Source organism: Nansenia antarctica (genome assembly GCF_963989245.1).
Source record: "Nansenia antarctica genome assembly, chromosome: 2".
NCBI lineage: Eukaryota > Metazoa > Chordata > Actinopteri > Argentiniformes > Microstomatidae > Nansenia > Nansenia antarctica.
This window is the reverse complement of record NC_137675.1, coordinates 44,066,235-44,086,962: the sequence shown is the minus strand read 5'-3', so window position 1 is coordinate 44,086,962 and position 20,728 is coordinate 44,066,235. Positions and strand designations below refer to the sequence as shown.

General features: G+C 44.6%; 2 protein-coding genes across 2 annotated transcripts in view; one reads left to right on the top strand and one right to left on the bottom strand.

Annotated features, from left to right (window-relative positions):
* Positions 1–11,249, bottom strand: part of gys1 (glycogen synthase 1 (muscle)) — a 34,675-nt gene extending 23,426 nt beyond the window's left edge. The window contains exons 1-6 of the mRNA XM_080523674.1: positions 11,192–11,249; positions 8,611–8,729; positions 7,833–8,014; positions 4,443–4,634; positions 2,849–3,034; positions 2,079–2,223 (exon numbers count right to left, since the gene is read on the bottom strand). Coding sequence (XP_080379800.1) covers positions 2,079–2,223; positions 2,849–3,034; positions 4,443–4,634; positions 7,833–8,014; positions 8,611–8,728 — 823 coding nt within the window. The 5' untranslated portion in view covers position 8,729; positions 11,192–11,249. The remainder of the gene's footprint in view (positions 1–2,078; positions 2,224–2,848; positions 3,035–4,442; positions 4,635–7,832; positions 8,015–8,610; positions 8,730–11,191) is intronic.
* A 3,028-nt stretch (positions 11,250–14,277) lies between these two features.
* pold1 (polymerase (DNA directed), delta 1, catalytic subunit) overlaps positions 14,278–20,728 on the top strand; it is a 52,532-nt gene continuing 46,081 nt past the window's right edge. The window contains exons 1-2 of the mRNA XM_080523818.1: positions 14,278–14,313; positions 17,767–17,990. Coding sequence (XP_080379944.1) covers positions 17,771–17,990 — 220 coding nt within the window. The 5' untranslated portion in view covers positions 14,278–14,313; positions 17,767–17,770. The remainder of the gene's footprint in view (positions 14,314–17,766; positions 17,991–20,728) is intronic.

The following is a 20,728-nucleotide window of genomic DNA, read 5'->3' as shown; positions in this document are numbered from 1 at the left end:
TCCCGGCCATCTCACCTGCCCCCCACCTCCCTCTGCCCTTCTCTCGTCTCACCTACACTCACTGAACCACAACCATCGCCTCACTGCTGCTGCTGCCACCAAGGCAGGCATTCTCCGCTGCCGCCGCCACACCCATCGAGGCTCCCAGCAACATCAACACCGGACTCTACACCACCCCCCCCCCCTCCCCGTTCGCTGACTCTGTGTTCCATGTTACTTGTTGTTGTTACTTGTTGTTTTTGTGTCTCCCCATGTGTATCCTATATTGTCAGCGTCTTTGAGCCTTGGAAAAGCGCTATATAAATTTAATAAATTATTATTATTATTATTATTATTATTATTATTATTCTGTTGTACCAGACAACAGTGATTGACAGAGACTAGGAAAGGGTGTTGCATTACAGAACAGGTTCTACAGCAAAAAGAAGAGATTTTGTGAGGCTGCACAACCTGGTCTCACACGGCAGACGTCAGGATTCGACGTCTGTCCATCGCATCCAAACGTCGAATTCCGACGTGTCCAAACGTTGAATTCCGACGTGACATTGGGGTAGCTCGTTCTGAAAGCGCAGGGGTGCGCCTGTTATGTGCGCCTGTCGGGGCTTCTCTCGGGATTATTTTGAGATACAACCAACGGAGAACAGATTTTAATAGGCCACATTTTGAGATACAACCAATGGAGAACAGATTTTAATAACAACAGCAGAAACAATTGTCATCTTCACTGTTTTATTCGCTGTCAATAGGCCTATCAAACTAGGCTATTTTACAACCCGACGGCAGTGCGCTTCAACGTTCATTCATTTGGAACTGCGAGAATGAGTAACGTTAGCCCGATTGCACTAATTATAGGCTAAATTTTGAGACGAGTCGGATCTATTCATACAACAAGGGACACAGCACTTTCCCGTTTTCCTCATATTGTCAGGGTATTTGAGCCTCGGAAAAGCGCTATATAAATATAATTTATTATTATTATTGCGGCACCGGAAACACGTCACGATTTAGGGGTGCGCCTAATATGTGCGCTCTCGGGATTATTCCATTTTGAATTGCACTTGCATTAATTATTAGTTAGGCCACATTTGGGATTATTCCAATTGCACTTGCAATAATTAGTTAGGCCACATTTTGAGATACAACCAACGGAGAACAGATTTTAATAACAACAGCAGAAACAATTGTCATCTTCACTGTTTTATTCGCTGTCAATAGGCCCATCAAACTAGGCTATTTTACAACCCGACGTTATGGTCAGTGCGCTTCAACGTTTATTCGGTCGGATCTATTCATACAACAAGGGACATAGCACTTTCCCGTTTTGTTTCTGCTGTTCTCCGTTGGTTGTATCTCAAAATGTGGCCTATTAAAATCTGTTCTCCGTTGGTTGTATCTCAAAATAATCCCGAGAGAAGCCCCGACAGGCGCACATAACAGGCGCACCCCTGCGCTTTCAGAACGAGCTACCCCAATGTCACGTCGGAATTCGACGTTTGGACACGTCGGAATTCGACGTTTGGATGCGATGGACAGACGTCGAATCCTGACGTCTGCCGTGTGAGACCAGGTTGGGCTGCATTCTCATTTTATGCACCCAGATTGTGGAATGCACTGCCAGTTTACATTAGGGATGCAACCTCAGCAAATATGTTCAAGTCAAGACTAAAAACCCATCTTTTTAATATTGCCTTTAAATGACTAAATAATTAAATTAAGATTATAAAAACCCATCCTTTTAATATTGCATTTAAATTACAAAATAATTAAATTAAGATTATATAATGATTAAAGCACTTTGAGCTGCAACGTTTGCAGGAAAAGCGCTATACAAATAAAGTTATTATTATTATTATTATAACATACACACTATTGAGTGTGGGTCAATTGGTCCATTCTATTTCGGGCCATTCGGGATATATTGTTTGTAATGTCCAGCATTAATATTATTTTATTCATCAGTGAATTAATTTGAATAAACCTCATCAAAAACCTAAATACCACACACCTATACACATAAATACTACACACACACACACACACACACACACACACACACACACACACACACACACACACACCTGGCTTCCTCTTGAGGAGATGCTCAGCCTCGACGGCTGTGATCTGAGACACGGTGGTGAACACGTGGGCACAGCGCGCTGCAGACCTCTCCAGACAATACCGGTGGTAGATCTGTCTGTCCCCTGCCTCCTTATTCACGTTGAACTGAGACAGAGAGAGAGAGAGAGAGAGAGAGAGAGAGAGAGAGAGAGAGAGAGAGAGAGAGAGAGAGAGAGAGAGAGAGACAGAGAGAGCGAGAAAGAGAGAGAAAGAGAGAGACAGAGAGAGAGACAGAGAGAGAGAGGGCGGGGTGGATAAGCAAGACTATAAAGAGGAGAAAATATCATCAGCGAGATGGTCAATATTGGAAATGATATCTATTAGAAGATAGAATTTGTGTTCAATGTTTCGCAAATAATGACAGATGACATACTCTTATGCATGAAAGAGCACGGTTCTCCTAGTTTCGATTTGGCTGATGTTGAGCAGCTAAGAAAGAGTGCATGAAAATCAATAGGAGTTCCTAGACGTCAATTAGGGATTGGTTGGCTGTACAATGACTAGGGAGAGAGATCTGAGCTTTAAATAACCTACAATGGCTGGCAACAACACTTGTCATTCTAAACAACAACAAAATGTCAATGGATGCACACACCCACACAAACACACACACACACACACACACCCCCCTACACACACTCACACCCACACCCACCTACACACACCCACACCCACACACACACACCACACACACACACACACACACACACACACACACACACACACACACCTCGGAAAGGTTGTTGTAGAAGTCCACGTTGCCTGCGCAGAGGTACCGCCCCAGCAGAGTGGCGTGGGTGGTGAAGATGGTCGCCACGGGCAACTTCCTCTGTCGGCATAGCACCAGGCCCAGGCCGGCCAGCCACTCATGGAAATGGGCCAGGATGTGGGGGGGCTCTTCACACTGCGCTGCATACTGGAGAGAGAGGGGAGGAGGGGGTTCATTGTGTGTGTGTGTGTGTGTGTGTGTGTATGTGTATGGGGGGGCTGGGGGTAAGAGCAGTGCAGTTCTGCTGGGGGGAGGCAAGGAAGCTCCGTCTGCCAAGTAAAAAGTACAATGAATCATTGTTTAAGTCTCCTCATTAAATGTTCTGTAATTAAGTGTCGTGTTACGCCGCTTGGAGCAGTAGTAGCGACGACTGTAAGGAGAATAAACCATGGCTGCTTATGGTTTTTAGTGGAAGCTAATCGAGTGGAGCCCGCACACACACTCGCCAGCGTCTTGTTTTCCTATTTAGGCACTAAACACATTTTGAAAAAGTAAGTAGATACCAAAGTCAGAATTTGTCCGACACAGATTTTTCCTTTTCAGCTCTAAAACATGTTACTACATTATGCTCTAATGCACACAACCCCCGCTGTCCTGGGAATGGATCCTCCAACTGTTAGGTCCATCTAATCATCACCACAAGCCTGAAACTAGCATAATCTCTCCTCACTTCTCCAGCGCAAAATATATACGATGGTGAGTGTTCCAGCTACAAACTGGGCATCCAGGTGGAATGTGAAAATGAAATGTCAGGTGCCCAGTAGAAATATACCCACGACTCCAGTAAGTAAGTAAGCCTTGAGAAGCCTATCTCCTGAGCGTGAGGCGGCTTGATGTACAAGTACTCCCCCTGGACATGACGCTGGTATGTCGCAGGGTCTTACCTCCCCCCAATCCAACCCTTAATGCTGAGTGCCAAGCAGGGAGGCATCGGGTACCATTTTTTTATTTTATTTTTTATTTGTTTTTCAGATTTTATCCCTTTTTTCACCCAATTTGGTAGCCAATTGAACCCAACCTAGCATCCAATTATCCCCTGCCTATTGCGAAGGATCCGCCGCACGACCCCGTGGCCAGCAGTCCCAGAAGAGGCCGCCAGGCAGACTAGCTGACTGGCTCCTTGAGCCCAGCACCTGTTATTCCGGCACCCCGGGGGCGCTGTTGCGCGACGGATCCTTGTCCGGAAATACTCCTATACCGCCCTCGGGAGCGGCCGCCCAATATGCCGCTCCCCGTGTGTGCCCCAGCCATATCCGGATCTGGCGAGCTGGGATTCGAACCCAGTCCCCGGTGGGCAGCATGCACTAGTGGCCAGTGCTTAGACCGCTACACCACCGCGGGGCACTCGGGTACCATTTTTATAGTCTTTGGTACGACTCGGCCGAGGATCGAACTCACGACCTCCCAGTCTCAGAGTGGACACTCTAACCTCAAGGCCACTGAGCCGGCTCCAGTACGTGAATGCAAACACGGTGAGATGTTGGCTTCGCCAGACTACGCGCTTCAATGAATGACTTGGACTTATGTAGCCTGAGGTATTACTATGGTGACCCACCTCCCCCAGCAGCCAGGCGGTCAGGAAGCCGAAGAGCACGGCGTCGTTGGCTTCACGGTCGAACCAGGGCACCCCGATGGCACAGTTCTCCCACAGCTCGCTCTTCCAGCGGTCCAGAGACCAGGCGGTGAACGCCACGTCGATCAGCACCACGTACGGGCTGCCCTCGATCAGCCAGCGGCCAAAGTACACCTGCAGAGATGACGGAGAGAGAAAGAGAGAGTGTGTTCTAGAGGGAGAGGGTAGGATGTGTGTTTTAAGTGAACAGTGAGTGAGTGAGTGAGTGAGTGAGTGAGTGAATGAGAGAGATCCAAAGAGAGGTGTATGAGATCGAACAAATGAGAGATTAAAAGGGATGGTTCAGCCTATTTTCACGATTAGGAGAAAGTGCATAATACCCTGAGTTGTCCTCATACTGTAGGCCAGTAGTTAAAGAGTCCCCTCTAATCCTTTCTCTACTTTGGTATCGTCAGCACAGACTAACAGTTAGCAACACCCTCTGCAATACACTGTGTTTCAATGTACTGAAGTTAGCATTGTCTGAATCAAATGCCGAAGTAGCCAATCAAAATTTAGGTTTTTATTTTACAATAAATAGTTACTAGACACTTATCCAAAGCTGCTTACAGTACAGTGGGTGCATACATTGTTTGTATTCCCAACCATGGGAATCGAACCCACAACCTTAGGATTGCAAACTGTTGAAATACACTCTTTATTAGGAACACCTTTGGAATGTGGTAGAGCTGGAGATTCACAGCTTGAAAGTGCACCTGAAAATTCTGCAGGATCTGCAGGATACCCAATCAAGTCATTATGGACCAGAATCTCAAAGGAATGTTTCCAACATCTTGTGGAATCAATGCCATGAAGAATTGAGGCTGTTGAGAGCAAAGGGAGGTCCTACCCAGTAGTTGTAGTGCTCTGAATAAAGTGTCCAGTGAGTGTACAGTTGAAGTCAGACGTTTACATACACCTTAGCCAAAGACTTTAAACTCAGTTTTTCACAATTCCTGACATTTAATCCTAGTGAACATTTCCTGTCTTAGGTCAGTTAGGGTCACTAAATTAATTTTCATAAGAATGTGAAATGTCAGAATAATAATAGAGAGAATCTTTTATTTCTTTCATCACATTCCCAGTGGGTCAGATGTTTACATAAATGTAATTAGCATTTGGTATCATTGCTTTTAAATTGTTTATCTTGGACTAAACAGTTTGGATAGCCTTCCACAAGCTTCAACAATAAGTTGGTGGAATTTTGGCCCATTCCTCTTGACAGAACTGGTCTTGGGGTCATGGGGCGGCAGTGGCTCAGGAGGTAGAGCCAGCATCTAATGATCACAATGTTGGCAGTTTGGTGGTTCGAACCCCGGCTGGCCACGTGTCGAGGTGTCCTTGAGCAAGGCACAGAACCCCTGTCTTGTGTGTTTTCCAACAAGGACCACAGTGGAAACAAGCGTTTCACACTTCCTTGTGTTATCCTCTGGGACAGGTAGCCTACTCTGTGCATCTGTGTTTTGACAAAATTAATGTATAAATGTATCAATTGATCAAATAAACTATTTCAGTCGCTGGAGTCACTTCTTTTTTTTTTTTTTTACTCCTGCCTGCCGGCTGTGAACAGATAGAATGCATAGGAAGTAAAGAGAGTATTGCAGATGTTATTGCAAATACCACAGAATTAATGCAAGAAAGTCAGCAACCAAACGTATGTTTCAATCTGAGAAATGGAAATAAGAGAGATGACCAACAGTCTGAAAACTAAAAAGCGTGTTTAAAGTTTTACATTTAAAATCGGGTGTGCTCACTTGTGATACGACCTGTCAGTAATTTCATTTTGAACACCAACAGCCCACCCACTTCTGACTGATCAGTAAACATTGAACAGTGTTTGGCAGACTATGGGGTTTGGAGGGTAAACATCGAGTTTCTGTCATCGAGAGACTATATTTTTATTTCATACTTAAGTATACTTATAATAGTTATTTGCAAAGTACTTTCAACCATAAATATAGAACAACAATAACAACAACAACAACTGTTCTCTCTCTATGCTTTCAATAGACTTAGGTCATGTTCTCACATGAAAATCTGAATCATGTCCAGGAGCAAGTGGATGATATTGCAACATTGTTGCATAACTTATTTCTCTGATTTGCGTTCTCACAGCCCTTTATGTGAACTAAGTAACATACGCAATCGAAGCAACAGACATGGTAGTTGATTGGTCAGAAAATTACGGGCAATAAATTGCCCGTTCATCCCGCTCTTATCCAGATTAACACGCATGCGCTGTTGTTTTCCTATGGACAGCCTCGATGCGTCTTTTCTAATCGGGGCGAAACCACCCTTTTCAAGCGGAGCATCCGTCGGTTGTTTGCTCCGGGAGCGACTTCGAATGCGCGTTCTCACAGCTCCAAACAACTCAGAGCAAAGCGAATTTTAACCTAAACTCCGATTCCAAGTGAAGCAAATGTTCTAGTGAGAACACACCCTTAGGTTGTAATCTTAGTCAAATGTAAAGCTACTGTCAAATAGTGTGGTGTATAATTGAAGTGTGTTAGTAATGTGTCATTGGCATATTAATGTACACTAAAACTACATTTCAACAAGATTATAAATACATGGGTATTTAAGCTTCTATGTTTTTAATTGAATATTGAACGTTTCCATGAAGTTTCATTGAGGTTGAAGGTTTGGAGATATAGCAGGTTGCCATCAGTTACTGGACTCTTGCAGCAGATCAACCACCAATCATAGGAGCCCACCTTTGATGTGTGACCACCTTGCATACCTTCATACAGGAATGCAAATGAAATATACTTAAAGTGTTTTAACCTTATATTCTAAACCTACTTCCTTTGATATATTTTTTTATAGGATATTCTACATGTCATTGTTTTATATACTATTTTGTAGGCATACTGAAGTACAGATTTTAGGATACGACAATCAAGAATACTGTTTTCATGGAGGTTTCTCTGGCCTCTGAATGAACTTACATTTACGTGATTTAGGATTTAGTGACCTAATAAATTGGGTTTTTTCCAAGGACATGATGACCGTGGCCTAAAACACTAAAACACACACGCACATGTGCACGCGCACACGCACACACACACCAGAAATAGACGCCAGTGTGTGTGTGTGTGTGTGTGTGTGTGTGTGAGAGAGAGACACTGATACAGCCTCTAACCTTTAGACATAAATGCCAGAGACCAAAGGGATCAGAGATAGAAAGAGGGATCAGAGAGAGAGAGAGAGAGAGAGAGAGAGAGAGAGAGAGAGAGAGAGAAACCTTCTGTGCATATTTTTCAGTCTGCGTGAATGAACCAGTTTGTGTGTGTGTGTGTGTGTGTGTGTGTGTCTGTGTGTGTAGGTTAATACCTTACACCCACTGGCATTCATCTTGTCTATAGTTCTCTTGAGGGCTGGGTTGGTGGGCTCAATCAGCTCCACCTGGGTGCGCACGTTACTCTCCACGTAAGGGCCCACCAGGAAGTAGTTCTCCCCATACTCCTCCGCCGTCAGACGGGCTTTGGTCTGGATCACAGTGTAGATCCCACCAACTACACACACACACACACACACACACACACACACACACACACACACACACACAAAAGGGTAGTTTTACACAATCACCGGTCATCTGCCAAATACTCAGTATCACAACTCTCCATCTAGTAACATCAGTCTATTAGGTGAGTACAGGAAAGGCATGGTTTTGAATATCTATATGCCAATGCTATTTTCATTTGGCTGGCTACTACTACTGCTCCTAGTGGAAACCTCTTTTAGTTTAATCAAAACCGTTTATTACCCTTCGCTAGTCGTACTCTAGCATAGCATCAATGTGCAGCCAACTGCTGATCTTTATTTGACCTTTATCATTTTGTGAGTTTAGAGAACAGCACATATACGACAGCATAAACACTGACACATGTCCACACAACACACACAAAGTAGGGAGGGGATTATCGAGTGTGCAAGTAAGGCTACCTCTTAGCTTATGACTATTACACCAAATGTAGAGATATTTGGTTACAATCGTCTCGGTCTTTCAAACAGCCATTTGCATTAAAACTCAAAGGAGCGCTGACCGCCACTTGCATTCTAAAGCCCCCACACACACACACACACACTACATGGATGCAGTGTTTACCTTTGTTGGCCACTTCCCATGCGATCTCGAACAGGACGGCATCCTCCAGGTCAAACTCCTCATCCCACTCCTCCAACCCTGACAGGGAGGTGACAGACAGGCTGCGAGCCAGCGGCATGCTGCAGAACACAACATCATAGAATAGAATAGAATAATCATATAATATAATAATATAATACAATACAACATATCATTCGGTTGGTAGGATTAAGCAATAATGCCTGAGAGGCTGAGAGGTGATGTTTCGTCAATATTGTCACAGGTAGGGGAAGATGTAAGACAGAAGAAGAAGAAGAAGAAGAAGAAGAAGAAGAAGAAGAAGAAGAACCTGCACTCAATCCCTAGAGGAAATGCCTAGATTTTAGCTCAGTGGGCTGAACACTGAGGGCCACAGACAAGGCTTAAGCCTAATCCTGGACTAAAAAGCATCTTCAATGGAGATTTTACATTGAAAGTGTGATTTAGTCCAGGACTAGGCTTAAGCCTTGTCTGTGAAACCGGCCCTGAGTCTTGTAGCATGTGGAAGACTTGAGTTTGAACCCAATCAGTCACTCCAGCAAAGTCTATGGCTATGGAAGGCTATAGAAGTACCATTTGAGCTGCTCAGTTCGTGTATGGGCCAGATATACTGAAAGTACACATGGTTGGGTCAATAAATTGCATTTAAATTCTGTCAAGTGAAGAGAGGAAAGAGAGAGAGAGAGAAACACCAATATATGTTAAGTAGTGTAGACTAGAGTCGTACCTTGTGATCCAGACACTAGATAGCCTACTGTAGATCTACTTTTGAAGAGAGGCTAGGTGTGTGTGTGTGTGTGTGTGTGTGTGTGTGTGTGTGCACACGTGACAGATGCCAAGAAAAGACCTCTGAAGTACCACAGATTCCACTGAGAGCAGACAGAACACACACACACACACACACACACACACACACACACTCTACACACTCTACACACACACACACACACACTCTACACACACACACACACACACACACACACACACACACAGACAGACAGACAGACACAGACAGACAGACACAGTTGGGCAGCTGGGGTTGAAAAATAACTTTGGGGTGTTTAAAGTAGATCCTCTGACCCCTGTATGTATTTGTGTATAGTTCGCCTGGTATAATGGAATAGACTCAAAAGTGTAAACACAAGACAGTGATAACGAGTGTGTGTGCGTGTGTGTGTGTGTGTGTGTGTGTGGGACAGGGTATGGGTAAGAAAGTTGGTCCCAATAATCTTTCCTCTATCCTGGATCCACTCTCCTTACTCGAAAAAAAGAATGTGTTTTCAGAAGGACGTGAGGAAGGATGACATGAGGAATAGAGGGCAGACTAGTCAGACACCCAACAGGAGAGGCATTAACAACAGGAAGTGAACAAACACACTGACTGGGTTCAGTTATTCAGACACAACATTCTCTCTTAGTGTCATGGTCCCACATGATGTTCTCTCCTCAAGCTGACACAGGAACAAAACCTCACGCACACGCACACACATAGCACTGTGTGTGTGTGTGTGTGTGTGTGTGTGTGTGTGTGTGTGTGTGAGTGTGTGTGTAAGAGCCCATACTTAGACCAATCCTATGCCTTTAAATCTGTATGGGGATGTTCATACTTACGGAAGAGTGTGGAGAAATGGGAAACACAGAAACTCTCACTCAGACACACACCGTGCATCTCACTCCTCTGACACACTATCCACTGTTGTGAAATTACTTGGCCAGTGTACTGTGACATGTAGAACTGTGATTAAATATTGCTGGCTGATATACGACACTGTTTACGCCTACCTACAGTTGGTTAGTCCAGGTAGCAGAGAACTGACGAAAAAACCTACTGTTACCTGTAGAGCATGTAAGGTATAAACATCTAACTGTAATGATGACACTGCATGAAAACACATTCCATCTCTCTCTTCCTGATCTGATCCTCTCTCTGATCTGATCTGATTCTGATTCTTCTGTGTGCACACACTCGCACGCGCGCACACACGCACACACGCGCGCGCACACACACACACACACACACACACACACACCTAGAATTAGGCGACAGAGGAAAGAGTAAAATCCTATATGCAACGTCACACACTGCTGATGCCTTATGACTTTTCTGCGATGAATGGAATCCCTTATTGAGACTGGAGGAGACCGTGAGGGGTGTCTGTGTGAAGTTTCATACTCCTGTGAGTCTCTCTGGACTAGTGCAGTCACCACTGACACCCTTCACCGACTGCGTACGTGCGTTAACCCAACAGCAGACCCAACATCTGGCGTTCCATTACACCACAAAGCATAACACACACAACACACGCACACGCACATACACGCGCACACACACACGCACGCACGCACGGTCTTGGAGGCTGTACAAATGGTTAAATTAATTAAATGGCTAAATGAGGCAGGCTGATATGCCTGTTACGCAATGAATGTTTCAGGAAATGCACGCTTGTGAGCAGACGTGACAGCACAGGCATTGCAATCCAATGGATACATTCAGTCACACTCGCGTAAATCGGCAACAGATAACACAATGATCTTCATCACTGCCATAATGTTGGCGACTTACCTTGCGGCGGAGTCGTCCGAACTTCGACAAGCTATAGCAACATTTGCATCTGTTTCAGTCCATCAAAAAAACAAAACACAGGAAAACGGGGTGGAAGCCTTTTTCGAGCGCTGGCGATTCACATTGGTTGGCGCAGTGTGTCATTTAGATTGACGAAACACTCGTGTAGATTGCTGCAAGGAAGAAGGCGGGGTTATGCATATTGCTCTCCGCCCTAACACATATTATTCATGAGACAGTTCTTGGTCCGCGTTTCTCTGAGCTTTGTTCCCCGCCCATAACCACCTAAATTAACTGGGGCGTTTCCCCAAACTAAGGGACACAATTGGTTCATCACATTTACTGAGAATGACTGTGATTCGTGAATTACACCGTCAATCAAAAGAGAAGGACTCGTGAGCAACGTGAGCAACTGGATAGTTAAAAAAAAAAAAAAATTGTCATAGAGGGGAGAAAAGGGCAAGTAAGTTATTTATAATACCTGTAGAGGGTCAGAGGGGGAAATGGCGAAAAATACAACGTGACTACATAAGTAACATTAAGACATAGCCATGCACTCACACAACCAAATCCACGATTTTATGTATGTATACATTTGGAAATTAAATGTGTTATTATGCAATATGGCAACATTATTATGTATGGAGTCTATTTCAGACTAGAGAAATGTAGAGAAATTATGTATTTATCTGATTAAATGTGTATCTGTTTATTTATTTAATTCTAAGTGATTTCGTACTCCATATCGCTCTCTCATTTATGCATTATGTATTATGATTGATATACATAACATGATGCTTTGTTACCGAATAGCTATTTCCCCATGCATCTGGCAGGGGGTTCAGCACATGACAAACTTCAGAGCCAACAGGCTCACAGCCGCAGAGGACGACCCCCTGCTGGCGGAAAAGCTGAACTCCTTCTACGCCCGGTTCGACGAGGGGCGAACGGAGGTAACCACAACACAAACACCACTCTCTCCAGCTCTCAGCAGCCTCACCCTCACAGAGCATGAAGTGAGACGCGTGCTGAAGGCGGTGGACCCCAGGAAAGCCTCGGGGCCGGATGGCGTCCTGGGACGGGTGCTGAGGGACTGCGCCGACCAGCTGGCCGGGGTTTTCACCAACATCTTCAACCAGTCCCTGTCCCAGGCCACCATCCCACCCTGCCTGAAAACCTCAACTATCATCCCAGTCCCGAAGAAAAGCACGGTGAGCTGCCTAAACGACTACCGCCCGGTGGCACTCACACCAATCATCATGAAGTGCTTCGAGAAACTAGTCCGGGCCCACATACTCACACGCCTCCCGCCCAACCTGGATCCATACTAGTTCGCCTACAGAGCCCACAGGTCCACAGAGGACGCCATCGCGACGACTCTCCACGCCACTCTATCCCACCTGGAGAGGGGAAACAGCTACGCGAGACTGCTCTTTGTGGACTTCAGCTCCGCCTTCAACACCATCCTTCCAGACAGGCTAGTGACCAAACTACTAGACCTGGGACTATCACACTCTATATGTGCATGGATCAAGGACTTCCTGACCGACCGCCCCCAGAGGGTGCGGGTGGGCTCCCACACCTCCACAGCCCTCAGACTCAGCACTGGGTCCCCCCAGGGCTGCGTGCTAAGCCCCATCCTCTACAACCTCTACACCTACGACTTCACCCCCGTCCACCCCAGCAACTCCATCGTAAAGTTTGCAGACGACACCACCGTGGTGGGATGCATCTCGGGGGGGGACGAGGCGGCGTACAGGGATGAGGTAGAGCAACTGAGCAAGCTGTGCAAGGTTAACAACCTGCTGCTGAACAAGTCAAAGACCCAGGAAATCATCGTGGACTTCAGGAGGAAAAAGTCCGAGATCCAGCCCCTGCTCATCGACGGAGAGAGCGTGGAGAGAGTCTCAACCCTCCGATTCCTGGGGGTGCACATACAGGATGACCTGTCCTGGAAGAACAACACAACAGCCACCATCAAGAAGGCACAACAGCGGCTCTACATTCTGAGAGTCCTCAGGAAGGAACACAACAAGCAGGAGATACTGGTGGCCTTCTACCGCGGCGCAGTGGAGAGCATCCTCACCTACGGCATCTGCAACTGGTTCTCCAGCTGCACAATCGCGGAGAGAAATGCGCTACAGAGAGTCGTGAGAACAGCCCAGAAGATCACCGGCGCCCCCCTCCCCTCTCTGGAAGAGCTGTACAATACACTCTGTCTCAGGAAGGCCTCCAAGATCTCCAGAGACCCAACCCACCCTGGGTACGAACACTTTACCCAGCTGCCCTCGAAAAGGCGGTACAGGACCATGGCCGCAAGGACAAACAGACTGAAGAACAGCTTCTACCCCAGGGCCATCCAGGCCCTGAACACAGCAAAGACCTAGGTTCTGGGCCCTGGACAGTCTGGACGGATTGATGGCAGCTGCTGGACTGAAAAAAAATTAAAAATAAAAATAAATCAGGTGTAGTGCTGAGGCACAAATATGTACATCTCTAGCCTGCAAACTGCGACACTTCAAATGAATGTGCAATAACACTATGTGCAATATGACAACCCTAGTCGTCTATCTGTACAGTATAGTATAGTGGATAGTGTACATAGCCTTTATTTATGTAAACCAGCTCCTTCCCTTCTTGTGTTTTTGTTTAGTTTTTTCTTTCCTAGCACCGGGGGAGCCACCCCTCCTAAATTTCGTTGTTTGGTACCTGTACTATAGCAATGACAATAAAGACCATTCATTCATTCATTCATTCATCTCTCCCTCCAGACACACGCACGTACACACACGGGTTTCTTCATTTCACTCCAAAACAATGTATTTGAAAACATCTGGCACACCCCGTGGTAGGAGGTTCTAGCCAGTAGAATGAATCCTCTGGCTCTGAATAGATTAACTGAGGGTGACTTCTTTGTTGTTATTATTATTATTTATTTATTTTACGCACAATGGCAAATATAGCCGCCTCTTCCGCCCTTTCTGAAACCAATCACCATGCACGTAATCACGTAATGACGCAATTTACCGGAAAACGGAAATCGTTTGCTCTTTACGCGCCAGTGGTGGACAAACGTCAGTGGCGGGAGTTCTTGTTAACTCAGGTCCTGATCTAAAACAAAGGTAAATAGATATCTACAACATTTTGTTAGGTGTTACTCGCCAGGGACTGTGTATAATTGCTACTAGTCCACTTACTCTCTTCCCTTCACTGCGTTACTAGTCAACACGTGTAGCTACAATGGAAGTTGGTGGTAGGGGCTGTAGTGGAAGAGTAGTTGAAGTCGACCATAATTGTAATGACAGATTACGTATCGGGTCGCCGATGCCTAGTAATGTAATGACTTGATGACTAACTAACTTGGCTAGTTTTCTCGTCAGTCTGTTGGGTGAAGGCTATAGCATCCTCCTCTATCAGTGCCTGTTGCTATGGACAAATAGTAGTGTCGTACTTTGTCATGTATGAAATAATAATGTCCCAGCCAAGACAGTAATACAATCCTTCTTTCACTCTCTCTGATGGTTCGTTCGATAGTTGTCTCATCACGGGTATCAAGCTTGCCAAATGTCCATTACAAAGTAATATCGAGCTATCGAGGCGTTAACTGACCAAATCCCAAGTCTGAGCTAAAGCTAACTCGCTTCGTAGATCTGGGGGGTAATTCCATCAATGTCACTAAAGGAAAGTCCAGACTTAGAGTCTCGCGAGACTTATACAAATCAGCCTAGATTTTCCTTTAGCGACGTTGATGGAATACCCCCCTGATCTGTGAAGCTCCACCGCCCTGCCTTGGTCTAAAACAATTTGTTTTTCTTCAAAATAAAAGCACCCACGTTAAACTTGTTTAAGCGTTTAGAAATACTAAAGCTGGAAATGTCAACCGCTCAATGTAATATTGGTGTTTTTAAGGGTTTGACATTTCATTTTAAACAATGAAATATCTCTTGGAACAAGTGTGCTAATATTCCTTTTCAATAGATGCCTTTCATTCTTTTATTTGTCCTTTAGGCCTAATCACTAACTTTTTTGTTTACCTTCTGTCTCACAATGCACATTTTAGACTAGCCATAGACTAGCCAACTTAAAGTTTTGTTTAATTTTATAATTAATATTATGTACAGTTTCTATTTTCTTTTCTTCTTGACAAGCTCCCCTCATTTGTCATTGTGTGTGGGCAAATCCTAATTAATTACATTACCCTGATGAGACTGGACTACATAGAGACTGTTGGACTATATTGAGACTGTTGGACAATTTCAGATGCTGAATTTGTGCCAGCGGCTGGTGGACCAAAGTCCTAGCTCCCGGCCTTTCTGTGAACCAGCTTGAACACTTTACACGAGCAGTGCTGAAAAATGTGCTAAAAAAAGTAGTGAGACTATGGTGGGACAAATTAGACTATGTATGGGAAACACTGCCAACACTCACCCCAGTACAAAGCGCAGACCAGTGTTACAGCAGACCAGTGTTGCATCAGATCAGTGTGACACCAGACCAGTGTGACACCAGACCAGTGTGACAGCAGACCAGTGTGACAGCAGACCAGTGTGACAGCAGACCAGTGTGACAGCAGACCAGTGTTACACCAGACCAGTGTTACACCAGTGTGACAGCAGACCAGTGTGACAGCAGACCAGTGTGACACCAGTGTGACAGCAGACCAGTGTGACACCAGTGTGACAGCAGACCAGTGTGACAGCAGACCAGTGTGACACCAGTGTGACAGCAGACCAGTGTGACACCAGTGTGACAGCAGACCAGTGTTACACAAGTGTTACAGCAGACCAGTGTTACACCAGTGTGACAGCAGACCAGTGTTACACCAGTGTGACAGCAGACCAGTGTTACACAAGTGTTACAGCAGACCAGTGTTACACCAGTGTGACAGCAGACCAGTGTTACACCAGTGTGACAGCAGACCAGTGTGACAGCAGACCAGTGTTACACCAGTGTGACAGCAGACCAGTGTGACAGCAGACCAGTGTTACACCAGTGTGACAGCAGACCAGTGTGACAGCAGACCAGTGTTACACCAGTGTTACACCAGACCAGTGTTACACCAGACCAGTGTGACACCAGTGTTACACCAGACCAGTGTTACACCAGACCAGTGTTACACCAGTGTGACATCAGACCAGTGTTACACCAGACCAGTGTTACACCAGTGTGACACCAGACCAATGTTACACCAGACCAGTGTTACACCAGTGTTACACCAGACCAGTGTTACACCAGTGTGACACCAGACCAGTGTTACAGCAGACCAGTGTTACACCAGACCAGTGTTACACCAGACCAGTGTTACACCAGACCAGTGTTACACCAGTGTGACACCAGACCAGTGTTACACCAGACCAGTGTTACACCAGACCAGTGTTACACCAGACCAGTGTTACACCAGTGTGACACCAGACCAGTGTTACACCAGTGTGACACCAGACCAGTGTTACACCAGTGTGACACCAGACCAGTGTTACACCAGTGTGACACCAGACCAATGTTACACCAGTGTGACACCAGACCAGTGTTACACCAGTGTGACACCAGACCAGTGTTACACCAGACCAGTGTTACACCAGTGTGACACCAGACCAGTGTGACACCAGACTAGTGTTACAGCAGACCAATGTGACACCAGACCAGTGTTACACCAGACCAGTGTTACACCAGACCAGTGTTACACCAGACCAGTGTTACACCAGACCAGTGTTACAGCAGACCAGTGTGACACCAGACCAGTGTGACACCAGACCAGTGTGACAGCAGACCAGTGTTACACCAGACCAGTGTGACACCAGACCAGTGTTACACCAGACCAGTGTGACAGCAGACCAGTGTTATTCTAAATAGTATATTTGGACAGGTTATTTATTTGACAAATGACGATGTTAACAAAAAGTTCTGTCATCACTTTCATAGCGTCTTCAACTGCACAGACAGTGGTTCTGAACAAACACTCTTCAGGTGTTTATTATAGGCTATATATGCTTTTTTATGACGGTGTTGAAACGGACACTGTTGCTATTTTCAAGACAGTGCTATACGGTATTACTGCCCAACCCTAACACACTGCAATGTAGGTTACCTTGCATCAAATATATATAGGGCACACACAAATATTTTTCCATAGCTAAACATGATTGGTACCAACCTACTATGCAACACTTAATATGAATCAAGTGAGATTTAACCATGAGCGGTGTCATACAAAGTACCATTTAGCATTTTTAACAGTATGCATTTGCTCCAGATTATTTAAATTGGTGGCTCACCCCACTCTATGAAGGCATGTTGGGGGAACGTGCATGGTGCAGGATGTTGTCTTCAGGTAGTGATGTATCGTGCAGAGCAGGTAGGCTATGGATGTTTGTCATGCAGCAAACCATGTCAGTTTGCAGGCTTGGTTCTAATTTGCAATACTGTGTAATGTTTCACCTCCACTTTAATATCAGATCAGCACTGAAGCTGAGAAAATGTCCTTGACATTTGACAAACATCTTGATTACTTGTTGCTCAAGCGGTACTGTTTGTTTTCATCCATCTGTGTTTTATGTTGTGTTTTATGTGACTTCCAGACACATGGATGCCAAAAGGCGTAACGGCGGCCCTCTGGTTGGGGCGTCCCAACCCAAACGTAACGGCGGGCCTCTGGGTGGGGTGTCCCAGCCCAAACGGGGTAAACCTGCCGGGGACTGGGAAGACAGCCCATCTGTGTTTGAGGAGGAACTGGCTCTGTTTGAAGCAGATATGGAGACAGAGGAGGGAGAGGGGCAGGCTGGGCACGATGTCATCCCCGTAGGTGAGTGGATGGCATGTTGCGTGTTAGTCACGCATGTTGCGTGTTACTTACTTTACTTATTATTATTGGGATATTGTATCTGAATGCTGCAATGCCAATGTTGAGGAACCAAGCCAAATCATTTTACTCTTGTGTACAACGAAAAGACATTCTGAGGTAGATCATTTGTCAATGCTATCTGGCAAACTCCTTAGTTTTTTATGGCATGTTGCTATGACATGTTGCTATGGCATGTTCAAGGTCATTGTGTTGCTTTATGATTACATATGGAGCACCATCCAATGAGATTGGAAGCCTTTTCTAGTACTTCAGCATGCAAAGGATTGTTGACCAAATACTAAGCATGAGTGCTTTATTTGGACATTATAATCAGGGGTGCACATAACTGGTGCGCCAGTGCGCATGCGTCGCCAAAATGCATGCTGCGCGGCAGATCAGGCGCATGAAGGCGCTTTTGCGCACCAACAGCTGGGTCCAAGAAGCAAGCCCCACCAAGTAAGTAACTATTTGCCGTCCCCTCAGCCGAAGGCCCGACGAGTAATCCATCACGACGACCACGGCGACTCCCCTCACGAAAACATTCGGAAAGTATCGTAACTCGTACTTTCATTCCGCGTATCTCGTATCGCATGGTTATCATGCCGACACGTGAAAATTCAGTCCCGAACGACTCGTCGCTAAAAGGAAAAACAACACCAAGGGACTTCACGTTTCTTTTCTCTGAAGCTTTCAGACGTTTGTTTTACAGCTTCATTATCGCACCTCGACCCCCGACCCAGGGAATATGGTCGGGAATTCTATTAGAAAAAATAAGAAAAAAAAGACTTTGTTGCACAATCAAAATAACGAGCTATTTAAAGTGATGGCCTACAACATCCTCTACCATGGTTGAAATTGAGGACAGTGATAACTTACAGCAGTCAAGAGAGCAGTGATGATGATTACCGTGAGCTTGTAGCATAAGTAAATGCTTAGGCTGTAACTTTTTGTTGAAAAGTTGATTTCAGTGTTTACAGAACAGAGCAGTGCTTAAAGAGATGTCAGTTGATTTCATTGTGTTTAAAGGAGTCTGACAGACTTTCATGCTTAAAGAGCAGTCATTTGATTTTGCATTTGTTTATTTTGTTTTGCACACAATCATTTGTTCGTTCATCTTTATTTATGAATAAATGTCGTTTTGCTAATATAAGTTATCCATGTATCCCTTTTTCATCCATCCTGTGGGTAGGGATGGGACGATTATCGTGTTTATCGTTAATCGCGATAAAAACACCCGCGATAACTTTATCGTGGAGAATTTTAATTAGTTGAATAATCGTCATAATCGTCTTTTTTTTAATTTTTTTTAATTTTTATTATTATTTTTAAATGACTGGACTTTTTAAATAGGCACTACATTTTATAAACACTGCTTTGTCTGACTGGTGGTCCCCAGCTGATGACCCAGTAAGGCCCACATAGGTGTTCAGTGAGGTGTCACAGCACACCTGTTCTAAAGGCACTGTTGGAGGTGCGTCAGGCAGCAATGCCCAGCAGGAGTACCATCACCTGTATCATGATTTGATCTGTCTGTTTTTATTGTATGTATTAATGTATGTGACCTATGTGTTTTTTTGTTTTTTTGTTAATATTTTTATTGAGTTTCACAGAGACATGAACACAACAGGACATAACAACAACAACTAGTATCCGTGGGGGAGGTTATTGTCCCATTAATAGTAGAAAACTAGTTTTGCACTTTGTTATGCAGTACATTGTCCATAAACAATAACAGAAAATGTTCTTTCTCTCTTTTTTTTTTTTAAACAAACTAACAAACAAAAAACAAAGACAAACAAAACAAAACAAAAACAAAAAAACAGGGGGGGAGGAGGCCATGTCACATATCAGAAATAAACAGAAAAGAAAATGACAACAAATGCCATAATATATGGGGGGGATCACCTCCATCGGAGACAGCATCCATGTCTTACAGTCCTAAACACAGCGGCAGCACAACACCAGCACAGTAAATAATATTGTGACCCATACATTGTAGATCTGTTACACATTAGTCTTGTGTACTTTCTTGAGTGTAATCCACCAAACCTTTCATTACAATGGCAGCCAGTCTGGGACCAATATAATCTAAGAACGGAGACCAAATCTTATAGAATGTCTTTATCTTACACTTATACCTATATGTCAGATATTCCATAGGAATCATATAAAAAATTACCTTGTGCCATCCAGCTATTGTAGGCGGTTTGCAGTCTATCCATTTCAGCAATATATTTTTCCTTGCACAAAAAGTGAGGATAAACAGAAGTCTTTTGGAATGCATACTTTTAAGTTGTTTGTCTGGCAACCCAAACAATAGACACATGGGGTCCTTATCCAATGTAACATCTAGAATTAGATGAATTTTATCCACTATACCTTTCCAGTAATCATCTATATATCTACAAGTCCAAACACAACGAACAAAGCTCCCAACCTCGGTAATACACTTTGTACACATTTCCGATTTGTTATGATCCATTTTATGTCTAAGTTGGGGAGTAATCTGCAAACGTTGTAGTCTAAATTGCGTTTCCTTCGTCCTATTACAGATTGAGATGTCGTTTGCCGATTGCCATATTAGTGACCAAGTTGCTGCATCAGTATTAATGTTCAGGTCATTATTCCAGTCTTTGGGCGTAAATGCAGGTTTGCCTTTATCATATTTCGAAAGTGCTCTATACCCAAGCCCCAGAATG